The sequence below is a fragment of the Pelophylax lessonae genome (genome assembly GCF_965119305.1).
Source record: "Pelophylax lessonae genome assembly, chromosome: 1".
NCBI classification, from domain to species: Eukaryota; Metazoa; Chordata; class Amphibia; order Anura; family Ranidae; genus Pelophylax; species Pelophylax lessonae.
The window spans coordinates 848,737,803-848,750,865 of NC_138768.1; the positions used below are offsets into that span (position 1 = coordinate 848,737,803).

Consider the following 13,063-nt stretch of genomic DNA (forward strand, 5'->3'; position numbering starts at 1 on the left):
AGGGAGGTTAATTGCACCTTTTTGCAAAATGGTGAAAACTGAATGTACACAAAACTGCAAATAACAAGATTTCTCAAAAAATCTGGAGGTTTTCATTTTTCACTTTAAGCTTTCAGAGTTTTTAAAAGACCCCCAAACTTTGCATTTTCTGAAAGCAAAGGGCCAGTAGAATAAATGGAAGGTGCTACTGATTTTTAAGGCCACGCAATATTTGCAAAAACTATTATTATTATTATTATTATTATTATTATTATATAGTATTTATATAGCGCCAACAGTTTGTTCAGCGCTTTACAATGTGAGGGAAGACGATACAGTTACAAAGCAATTCAAAACAGGAGGAACTAGAGGGCCCTGCTCGTTAGAGCTTACAATCTAGAAGGGAGGCAAATGTTTGCCAAAACAATTTTTTTGCTAAAAATGCACTAAAATCATTATCAGCAGATTCAAACACAGCAAATTTTACAAAATCACTGCTAAGTTCTTTCTAAATATAAAAGCTAAACCTGTATGGAGTTATTAAATAACAAATATTTGTACATTTTTATCTGCACCTTTTTGCGAAATGGTGAAAACCGAGTGTACACAAAACTGCAAATAACCAGATTTCTCCAAAAATCTGGAGGTTTTCATTTTTCACTTTCAGCTTTCAGAGATTTTAAAAGACCCCCAAAACTATACATTTTCTGAAAGCCACATGACCAGTAGAAAAAAAACAAGCTGCTACTGATTTTTAAGGCACTGCAATATTTTCACAAATGTTTATCAAACCAATATTTTCGCTAAAAATACACTAAAATTATTAATAGTAGATTCATACATGGCAAAATGTACAAAATTGCTACTAAATATGAAAGTTAAAACTGCATTGAGTTAATACATAACAAATATTTGAACAGATATTTGTACATTTTAAATTGTACCTTTTTGTGAAATGGTGAAAACTGAATGTACGCAAAACTGTAAATGAAAAACAATTTACTCTAAATATTCAGAGGTTACCATTTTTCACTTACAGCTTTCAGAATTTGAAAAGTACCCTCAGGCTCGGTTCACATTGGTGCGATGCGGGATACCCTGTAAATCCAGTGCGGGTTCCTGCATCGCACCTAAATCACTTGCAGTTCACACTACCCTCTGCGAACTGCTTCAGGTGTCAGTACAAAGTTAATGACACCCCCAGATCGGTTTGCAGATCGCGGTGCGAACTGTGATTTCGGACAGGAATTGAATGGCATGGGTGTGAACGCCCAGGGGATCTGATTCTGGCTCTGAAAAAAAAAGGGTCTAGCACGAGTTTGGTCCGAATGTGATGCAAATACAGCCATACAGTTTTTATGTCTGAATTTGCATTGCACAGACATTGCATGTGATCTGCAAAGCAATGCGGTGCAAATCACATGCAATGTTTTGCACCGCACCAGTGTGAACCCGCCCTCAAACCAGAAATTTTCTGAAAGCACATGAACTGTAGAATAAAAAAAGTGCTACTGTTTTTTTGTGCCCCAAAATAATTGCACAAATGTTCATCATATCGCTATTTTCACAAAAAATACACTAAAATCATTATTAGTGCCCATAAACACAACATAACTTGAAAAATTCCTGCTAAATTACTACTAAAGTATTGTTCACATGTGGCATACTAAAGTCTATGCCCGTGTTTACCCACACACGGATGTACAGTTATCCCATGCATCCCCGCACAGGCAGTCCCATTTATGTCAGTTGGGATGCAATGACTGCACAGGCATAACTGCTGTTCCTAATCTGACATCCGTGTGGGTGTATGACCCTGAACGCAGACAGTTTGAGCCCAGGGACATGCACGTGGACATACTTGGATGTCAAATTGGTAGCGATGGCTCAGTTCATGCAGTTGCCACATCCCAAATAACATCAATGGGACTGCCTGCACACTGCCTGCACACGGATGCACAGAACACCTGAGACGTTCCTCTAGCAACGGTGGTCAAAGAGGGTTGCCAACCAATAGTGATCCGTCTACTAATGCCACATATTCTCGGGTCCTTTAGCAGGCTTTGAAGAATGAGGGACCCCATGCATCTGTGGAGGCATGAGAAGCAGACTCTCAGGGTCACTGAGGATTACAGTATCTAGAACTGCCTCCTCCCAGCCACCTACTACTTCCAAGGTTTCTGTGGATGGAAAACTATCTGTTAAGGGCTGACATATGTCTTGCTCTGCTTCAATGCCTCCTAAACTGCCAGAATCCTCATTTTCCTCCTCCTCCCTCTCCTCTCGTGTGTTCTGAGGCATGGCAGAAATGGAGTCTGCATAAAGCGAGCCTTAGGAGGAAAGGAAGTCCTCCTCTTCCTCCCACTGCTCTGCCTCGAGCGCCCTGTCCATAATGCCACACAGAGCCTGCTCCAGCAGGAATACAACAGGGATTATGTCACTTATGCATGCATTGTCATGGCTCACCATTCTGGTGACAGTACAGTGCATGCATCCTTTATTAGTAGCCATTGGTGTGAGGAAAAAAAGCTGAGCCAGCCTGAGCCTGTCATTGTGCCATACTCACACAGGTACTCTGTTGCATGTGCAGCCACTGCAGCATTGACAAAGTCGTGTTGCACCTGGTGGACATGTCACAAAACAGGCGCTTTACAGGTAAGTGGAATTCCTGCATAATTTCAACCAACTGAGCACTGGTTGTGTATGACCGCCTGAAATGACTACAGACTCTTCTGGCATGCTTTAGTAGATCTTCCAACCCTGGGTACCTATTTAAGAAATGCTGCACCACAATGCCAGGCTCCAGCTGACATGGCATGAACCACCTCTGGTCCTGTCCCTGCAGGAATCTGGAAGAATATCTGCTCCAGTGTGGCTCTGATGTTATTCCCATTCCAGGATGATGAATTGGAAGAGGTGGACAACAGGATCTTGTTCATTGTGGCCTCCCAGGTCACCGGAACTTATCCCCCGCAATGTTTATCTGAGGGGGTACATAAAATAATGGGTGTTTTTTTCCCACCTATGCCTGCTACTCTTCAAGATTTGAGACATCAAATTATTGAATAGCAACAGTTGATTTATGTGTGGCAAGAAATGGTCTACCATTTTGAGCTTTGGCGTGTAACACATGGTGCTCATGTTGGGTGCATACAACCTCAAGGACAAAAAAACTTTGAACCTTCCACTATCCAGTGTTGTGCAGAATGTGCTTCTATCCCTTACAGTTTGTTTGAAAAAAAAGTTGAAATCTTTTTGAAAAAGATTAAAAAAATCCTTTTGAATAATCCTGTGTTTATGTGCGCTAAAATTAATTTGGGTGCATTTTTATAGAAAATATAGATATGATAAAAAGTAGAGCAAATGTCATGTGACATAAAAAATTGCATTTACCCTAACTTTATTCCACATGGTCTCTCTTTTTTTAAAGCTATGTTAATGTTTAAGAGCTTTAGGTGTGTATTTTAGTATGTATGCTCAACATAAATACATAATAATAATAATAATAAATAATAATAATTATAATTATTATTCATTTGCTCCTTATAGAGCATATAATTTTACTGTGTTTTTTTTTTTTTTTTTGTTCCCTCCTAGACCTTTGCCCCATTACTATCGGTACATGTTGTCTTTCATTTTTGCCATAGATGAAATAAATAAAAATCCAAATATTTTACCCAATGTGACTCTGGGTTACCATATGTATGATTCCTGTAATGATGTGGGTAAGGCTGTGGAAAGTGTCCTAAAGATCTTATCTGGGTCCACTGACCTAATTCCTAATTACTTCTGTCGGGATCATTACAAATTGGCTGGTGTTATAGGAGATCAGACTTCTGAAACTTCTCTACATGTGTTTGAAATCCTAAATATATATAGGCATACCCAGGTAAAATTGATTTAACACTACACTATTTTTTAATGCATATTAGTGTTTTAATGCATAATAGTTTGTCTATTGAAACTGCATGTAAATTAGTTTTGTGCGAATCAGGGCACAATCAAATGTTCTCAGATTTTATTCTCTGCAGAACCTCTTGGATGATGTCACCAGTGATGTTTAGGGGGGGGGGGGGTGTAGGGCATCTCACATCATCCAAGAGGTTCCCATATTGTCAGTCATCTGACAGCCCAGGTTCTTTGCCTACTGTAAACCGGTGTTCTAAAATTTTCTCGGACCCATGAAAAAATCGGACCTCGTCACTTGCGGTGATAGGAGTCTCAAGTGCGCATGCGCATAAGACATTATCTTGGTTTGGTAAACTTATAACACATAGCGGGCAGCTGAATGAGAGGAGGCGGGGCTGAGGTGGGACGGAAGACACCGCCGCGTCATCTGCAGAGCTGAATAGAGGAGGCGGGACGGAGGTGCGGCCGTGTAATAAATGCAGGACTTTAGCGACTCCTTGTTTTATTATCTTTAGCAATTATCGTATTATTTATCCTTAGGATTTCATTACATTTACTATTTATATAATACAAAATAAGAAATACTAAATGTAATGAAATCCTAAGGATAAATAATACGATAATTGCTAAAGATAATAAAACAAGGAGTCGCTAAAGTCCTGCATATATTACACGGCCGCACCTCCGTCCCGCCTCCTCCACCAGCTCTGCATATGTGTCCTCCGTCCTCCGTCGCACCTCAGCCCCGCCTCCTCTCAATCACCTGTCCGCTCTCTGTTATAATTTTGCCAAACCTCGAAAAATGTCTTCTGCGCATGCGCACGGACGACTCCAATCGCTGTTTTGTGATGCTCTATCACCGGAAGTGACGAGGTCCGATTTTTTCACGGGTCCGACAAAATTTTACAACACCGGTTCACGTAGGGTAGCTTGGGGCTTTATCCTTGGGTACACTCTTGCATATCTTGGGTCGACAGATGATAGCCTCATTATATATAATATGCCTTTTATCATTTTACTAAATGTGAGTGAATCTTATTCTTTTATTTCAATAAATCTATCTTTGTTGCTGCACTTAGAAGCACCTTTTTTTTGTTATACCGCAGATATTCCTTCAATATGATGAGAAGCAGCTCAAAGGTTTTTATGGTCAGGGCTAGATTTATAAGGGGATAAAAGGGGAAATTGCCCAAGGGCCCTCTTGCATAAGGGGCCCCCCTCTATACAAAAAGTACATAAAACAATATTAACATAAAATAAAATATAATAATAATACAATAATATAAAATGTATAAAAAAAGCATACTTTTTTATTAAATATATAATAGGAAGTAATATTTACCGACCATCATCTGGTATATTGTAAAGTTTTTCAAAAATGAATTTGAAGGTTCAAGCAATCCACACACAGAGCACTATTATTGCATGTGTGTGGGCATGTGTGTTCTCAGAATGACATTGTGTTAAATGTGTGACTGTCACTGAGAATGTAAACCAACTTTGTGTATAAGCCCCCCCCCCCCAACTTGAAGCACCCCAGCTTCCCCAAGGCTTAAATCTGACTTTGTTTGTGAGCTATTGTGGTGAGCTATTGGCTGCATGGATTTTTGATCTGGTTATTATGAATATTACACAGGATTTATATGGCACCAACAGTTTGTGCAGCACTTTACAAACATGAAGGCAGACAGCACAGTTACAATACAATTTAAAACAGGAGGAATCAGAGGGCCCTGCTTGTCAGAGCTTATAATCTAGGAGGGAGGGTCAAGTGATACAAAAGGGGGATAAACTGATGGGATGGAGAAAAATAAAAGTACAGTTGTTAAGTGGGGTAGAAAAGAAAGGTTTTCAGGGATTGTCTAAAAGCAAACAGAGTAGGAGATAGCAGGGCAGATTGGGGTAGGGAGTTCCATAGTATGGGAGAGGCTTTGGAAAGTCCTGGAGGCGAGCATGGGAGAAGGTGTGGAGAGAGAGTGAACTAGGAGCGTTGTGGTGTCATTGGTTAGGAAGGGGCGTATTTTGGAGATGTTGCATATGTTGAGACAGCAAAATTTGGACAGTGATTAGATGTGGGGCCAAAATGATAGTTCAGAGTCCAGGATTACACCTAGAACCTTGACATAGAGGGACAGGTTGCTAGTTGTGCCATCAATCTTGACAGAGAAATCAGGGAAAGAGACACATGGGGGAGGAAATATTATGAGCTCGGCTTTGGATAGATTGAGTTTGAGGATGTGGTGAGACATCCAGGCTGATATGTCTGTTGGTTGGTTGCCACTATTTCTGGGACTTCTAGTGGCATTTTCACAATAACATTCTATACACTGAGCGTGTGGTAAACTGTCACATTATAGAAGGCCTCTGACCCGTTCAGTTCGAGGTCGCATGTAACAAAGGGGTTGGGATGCTGGAGACATCATTGACACATGGCCATATTTGATCAATGACAGTGCACAAATACTACCACATGGGCATTTTGAGTAAGTTATGTCACCAGTGTCCTCACCCCCTTGTTATGTGCAGCTGTGTGGTTGGGGTTTACAGAGCTGCAGCTAATTCAGTCAGTGGTCTGGTATCATATGAGAGTTTCCTGTGAGTTTGGGCTGAAATGAGTTTGGCCTGAACCATAGCTCATTCATATACAGGACAACCATGATTCCAGCCTGAACTCTGCTTGTTTATAATTTGCTAAAGAGGCAAACTAAATAGTCAGATTTGGCCAGGTTACCTGCCCATCCGAAATTTTGTTTGCTGCAGTTTAATGGCAAATTTTACATGCTAGTTTGCTGCTGGCTAATTCAACACTGTAAACAAGCTGGCAGGAATGCAGGGTAACATATTTGGTCAATTACTTCAGCCAGATTCCCAGACACTGTGCTGACATTTTACCAGCACCAGAACCTGATATTTGAGACAGGAGTATTATGGTGGTGCAGATCATTTTGTCAGATTATTCTGATTGACATCTACATCTATAGCTTCATCTTGGATCTACACTGATGTACATAATGACTTACAACCAAGAAACAATCTTTTTTTTCTTACATAAAACCCCTTTAACCACTTAAGTCCCAGAGGAATTGGCTGCTCAAAGACCAGAGCCTATTTTGCGATTCGGCACTGCGTGACTTTAATGGACAATTTTGTGGCTTTTTGAAACAATGTGCTGAATAGTGATGGGCGAACGACGGTTCGGGCCAAGCATCAGTTTGGCTCAAAACAGCTCCCATTCGGATGTTTACTGAACACCCGAATTTTCGGGGCATTGGCGGAATGCCAATCAGGGCACAGTGAATTGCTGGATGATAAGGAGCTGGCCAGGAAGCGTCCTTAACAACGAATGAGCTGGCTTCCACACTGACAGCTGTGTGGTGGGCATCGTGATTGACGATGGATCTACATCAGGAGACATTTTCTTTAAAATTTTGAATAAAACAATTGTCAAAAACTGTGCTTGTGTTTTTTTTTTTCTTTTTGACACTTTTTTTGGTTAATGTGTTGGGGTACAATGAACCCCATGCTTATTCAGATGGGGAGGCAGAATCTGGGGACCCCTTGTTAAAGGGAGCTTCCAGATTCCAATAAGCCCCTTGCCCGCAGACCCCCTCAACCACTGCCCAGAGTTGTAGAGAAGAGGCCCTTGTCCCCAGCAATATGGGGACAAGGCCCTTTGGGTTGGGGGGGGGGCAGAGCCCTTGAGAGCATGTGGACTGGTATGGTTCAGGAGTGGGAGGGTGCTCGCTCGTCCCCCCATTCCTGTCCTGCCAAACTGCATGCTTGGATAAGGTTCTGGTATGGACTTTGTGTGGACCCCACACCATTTTGTTTTAATTTTTGTGTGGGGGTTCCCCTAAAATCTATACCACACAAAAAGGGCCTGGTATGGATTGGGGGGACCCCCCACACCATTTTTTTCACTTTTTTGTATTTCTGGAAACATTTTTTTTTTCAAGAATTCTTACAGCTGGGAAACTCAATTTAAATGTCATTTTTTTTCTTTATATATATATATATATATATATATATATATATGTTAATTTTGCTGCAGCAGCTTCTATACATGGTACAGATGTTCCACTTTACAGGCAGACTAAGAGGACTCCCCCCAGGCACTAGATTTAAAGACATTTTTAAATATTATTGTTTCACTTTAAGCATCATTAAAATCACTGCTCTTTTAAAAACAATTTAAAAAAAATATATATATACATTGATACATGTTCCCCTGGGCAGTACCCAGGCCCCTATAACGTTTTTATAGCCAATAACTGGCATATAAGCTTTCAAAATGGGGACTTTTGAGATTTCAAGTTCAGGTCCCATAGACTTTAGTAAGGTTCACGGTTCGGGTCTGAATTTTTTCCATGTTTGGGAGTTCTGGTGCAAACCGAACCGGTGGGTGTTTGGCCCATTGCTGAAGACTGATTAACCAAAGATTAAGTTGTTTGGTCCCGGTACCAGTAGACAGTCAGTCAGTCACAGTAAGAGCTGTGCAAATGTGGAATAGACTCCCTCAAGAGCTGGTTCTGGCCAGCTCAGTAGATTGCTTTAAAAAGGCCTGGATTCCTTCCTAAATGTACATAATATAACAGGATACTAACATTTATAGGTAAAGTTGATCCAGGAATATCCAATTGCATCTCAGGGGATCAGGAAGGAGTTTTTTCCCTGCTGTAGCAAATTGGATCATGCTTTTCTGGGGTTTTTGGCCTTCCTCTGGATCAACTGTGAATATAGGACTGTGTATATGGGATTGTATGATTTTTTTTTTCTCTCTCTTTTATTGGTTAAACTAGATGGACTTTTTCAACCTGACTAACTATATAACTATGTAATATGTTTTTCCACAATCTGAAGACAGAATTTTAGAAGAACCTCATAACAACTGTTGATTCTGTTATGATTTTGAGTGGCTTTTCTGTCTGTGTCTGATTTTGGAAGCCCACAGTCATCAAGTCAGCTATCACCTGTGCATCATATCAACTTGTTTTCAAATGTTGATGTTAGAGTCTAGTTGTCAGGCATACAACATGCCTACAAGAAGTTATTTCTGCTAGAGGGGGCAATGTGACCTTTTGATGCCAACAGTGTAATTAATTTTCACACAGTACACCATTACATTTAATAATATTTTTGTTCAATAAATGATTAAAAAGTATAAAGGGAAGATGTGTTTCCCACCTAGAGTGATTCTAAAGTCTAATTGTTTTTTTACCTTAACCACTTAAGCCCCGGAAGATTTTACCCCCTTCCTGACCAGGCCCTATTTTGCGATTCGGCACTGCGTGACTTTAATGACAATTGCGCGGTCGTGCGACGCTGTACCTAAACAAATTTGACATCCTTTTTTTCCCACAAACAGAGCTTTCTTTTGGTGGTATTTGATCACCTGTGCGATTTTTTGATCATGCGCTATAAACAAAAAATATAACAATATTTTTCACATTTTTTTATATGAAATTCCCAAAAAAAAATGTAAAAATCAAAATTTTTTAACATTTTTGGCCAATTTGTTTTCTGCTACATATGTTTGGTAAAAAAAAAATCACAATAAGCGTATTTTGATTGGTTTGCGCAAAAGTTATTGCGTTCACTAACTAAGGGAAAGATTTTTGTCATTTTTGTTGGTTTTTTAACGAGTAATGGCGGCGATCTGATATGCTATACATATGCACTGTTACTGTAAAAATTACACTGCCAGGGAAGGGGTTAACTTTATTAGTGATGCAGTGGCTAAGTGTGTCCCTAGGGGCGTGCTTCTAACTATGCAGGGATGTGGCTTTTCATGTAACAGCAGAGATCTACGATCCTACATACCAGGACCGTATGATCTTTGCTGTTACACAAGGGAGAATGACAGGCGGCTTTGTTTACATTAGCCACCTGCATTTCTCCCTCTGTAACTGACGATCGCGAGTGACTGGCGGACATCGGGTCTGCCGGTCACTCGCACTTGCCCCCTATTGGCTCACAGGCGAGTGACGTACACATACATCACTTTGCCTGCACGGGGCTGACCGCCGCAGTATATGTACTTGCGGCGGTCGGCAAGCAGTTAACGCACTCCCTGCATTAAGGTTAAAAAACATCTCACTACATGTTGCCCCCCCCCAAACACTTACCTTTTCATTGATACAGGGCTGTCCCATCTGCAGAACCACTGTTCCCTCTTCCTATTGTCACAGGAGACACTAAAAGCAGCAGGAGACATAGGTTCCTTCTTCTGTCAGTAAAATCCTGTGAGAAGGTAGAGGAGGGTGGGGCCAAGCTGTCCTGTGTGTGTCTATGGATGCCTATGGAAGCACATTGCCCAGTTCAGGAGCATGCCTGCACAGGTACCCTCCTAGCATATGGCTTGTCCATAGGAAGGAGGAGGGGGAAGCACTGATTGGGGAACCAAAAAAGAATATATATGCCACCTACATTAACATTAGGTTGAGAAGGAAAGTTAAAACTCTTTTTTTTTTTTTGGATATAGGATATCAATGGTTGAATAGCAACAACATTGGTGGTTTTGGGGAGGGAGGGCGGGGGGGAGGGGAGGGGTTGGGTTTTTTTTTTTTTTTTTTGGGTGTGATGGTGGCAATGGTGTGTGGTTACTGATATGCACAATTTTGTATTTATGGAGAGGTGTGATTTATGAGCACAAGAGAATTTTGAGAAACACAATAATAAAGGGAGAGAGGTCAGAGGTGTGGAGAGGGGGGCTTCTACCCCTCCCTTCTTTTTCTCCCTTTTCCCCCCTTTTTTTTTTTCCCCTTTCTCACGAGATATGCGAATACAGGAGAAATATAAATATGGATTTTTAATCCTCTGACACAGATGGTGGAATGTGAGTCACATTTAATATTACACTAAGAATATAAGGTGTTAGGGGAGGGATAAGGGGGGATGTGATTCTTTACACACCCCCCCTTCCCCTCCCTTTTTTTTTTTTTCTCTTCTTCGTTCCTCTTTTCCCGTCTTCTTTCTCTTTTTGTTTTTCCCTCCCCCCCATCTACCCTCCTCTCGCCACATTTTCTCTGTACCCTCGGATAATGAGGGGTTTTAAGGGAATAAACAAGAATATAAGGTTGGGGGATACTCACTTTGTAGCTGACCATAGAGTACTGTAGATTATACCATATATAAGGGATTTTGGATAAGTTGTTTGACTTTGCTTTGTGTCCACTTTAAAATAGAGACACCAGACAAAACACAAATTACTCTTACAAAAATGAATTTATATTGTTAAGAACTATACGTTGACGGTTTCGAGATTAAATGTTTTAGATAATGTGTGTCTTTCACAAACACTGTACACGTATGTTTGTAATCTTTAAATTTTTGAATGCTAATAAAACCAAGATTGAAACAAAAAAAAAAAAAAACTCTTTTTTTTTTTAAATTAAACAAAAACCCTAGTATTTAATATCATTTGAAGAGCTTACTTATACAGTAGATGATGGGTAATTTTCATAAACAAAACTACAATTTTTGCAAACTTCACATAAAACACATCATAAAATAATATATTTTAATAATATTGAAATTTGTCCTCAAACTCAAAAACATAAATAGTGAAAGAAAATTATTATCATAGGACAAAGGAAATAAATATTAAAAAACACAACAAATGTTAAAAACAAAAATAAATTATTCATTCCTTTTCTAAGATGCTTATTGCATTTTCTGGTCCACGCTTCAAATTACCTATTACAAAACAACCTTCTATGAAGACGAATGGAATCCAAAATATAATCTATTTTAAGATCTCTGGAGGACTTCCTTTTGTAGTTCTGTCAGTGTTTTTTTGGTTTTTGATTTACAGTAGAAGTCCCCTATCCAAATCTAAAATATAAAAAAAATGCCTTTACTTATGCTACTTATACTTTAAATGTAGAAACCCTTAGCTGTATTTATGGACAACAATTAAAAAAACCTCAAAAACAAAACAATTTTTTGGAAAGCTTTCCTCTGGCTCTTTTCTTTGTCCAGATTGTTTCCCTGGGCAGCTCTCTGCTTTCTATTTTAATTTCCTTTCCATGACTTGCAGTACCCCACAACTGACTGTAGATGTTTTGCACTTGGCCAGAACCAGCAGAGGATTGTAATGTAAAGGTGAATGATAAAGGACCTTTCAGGCTACCTTTTGAAGGAGCCCTGTTTGAGATCCTTCTCTACACCTTCATTTATCTCCTTTTTTCTCCTCCTCCTCTTCTTCACCTTTTACTATCAACAAATTGGGAACTACCCCCCTAGCAACAGAGAGACCCATTCCATTCCCATTCTGGGGCATAGAGCCTGGAAGATCTTTGGGGTTTTCCCCTGGCACAGGTTGATCTTCAGGCCTTTTAACAGCTTCCCCTGGTCTTACCCCTATAGCAACATCAGCCTAGGACAGCACAGAGCCCTTCACCTATGCTGTAATCAGTCAGGCATACACCAGCAACACCATCACTGTCCGCTTTAAACTATACCCAGTATTTCCAGTGTACATTTATTAGTTTCACCCCACTGGAAAATTAGGTACAACAGACAAACAGGAAAGCCCTTGCCTGCTCCTCCCTCAACCTTGAAAGGGTTATCCATATGGATTGTGACAATAAGGTTTGCTATTTTGCTTCATTTGTGAGTAGAGATGGGCCAAACGTTCCCCTGTTCGGTTCACAGCAGAGCTCCTGAATAGGGGAAAAGTTCTAACCTGAATGGCGAACACCCCACTGAAGTATATTGGAGCTGAACAGGAAAAATCTAAATTGCCCATTTTGAAGGTTTATATTCAAGTAATCAGGCATACAAAGGGTATGGGCGTTCAGGTACTGCCCTGGGTGACATGCATCAATGCAAAAACTTATTTTAAAACTATATTTTTTTTCAGGAGCAGTGATTTTAATGATGCTTAAAGTGCAACAATAAAAATGAAACATTCCTTTAAATATCATGCCTTGGGGGGGGGGGGGGGTCCCATTAGTCTGACTGTAAAGTGGTGCATCTGTAGCATGTATAGAATATGCTGCAGCAAAAATGGCATTTCTAAAGAAAAAAAAAAAAAAACAAGTCAAACCCCATTTAAAATTACTCACGGTTGCAATTACCAGAACCCGGCTATGAACAAATGAAAGAAAAATGTGTGTGATGTGTTCCCCCCCCCCCCCCCAGTGCATACCATGAATTGTAGGGGGAACCCTAT

The 13,063-nt window shown here is 40.1% G+C and overlaps 1 protein-coding gene across 1 annotated transcript in view; it reads left to right on the forward strand.

Annotated features, from left to right (window-relative positions):
- Positions 1-3,601: 3,601 nt before the first annotated feature.
- The window catches only part of LOC309566988 (vomeronasal type-2 receptor 26-like), a gene marked incomplete at both ends in the record, with an annotated part of 31,734 nt that continues 22,272 nt past the window's right edge, over positions 3,602-13,063 (forward strand). Inside the window, one exon of the mRNA XM_082272308.1 lies at positions 3,602-3,868. Within this exon, the coding sequence (XP_082128434.1) occupies positions 3,602-3,868 (267 nt within the window). The remainder of the gene's footprint in view (positions 3,869-13,063) is intronic.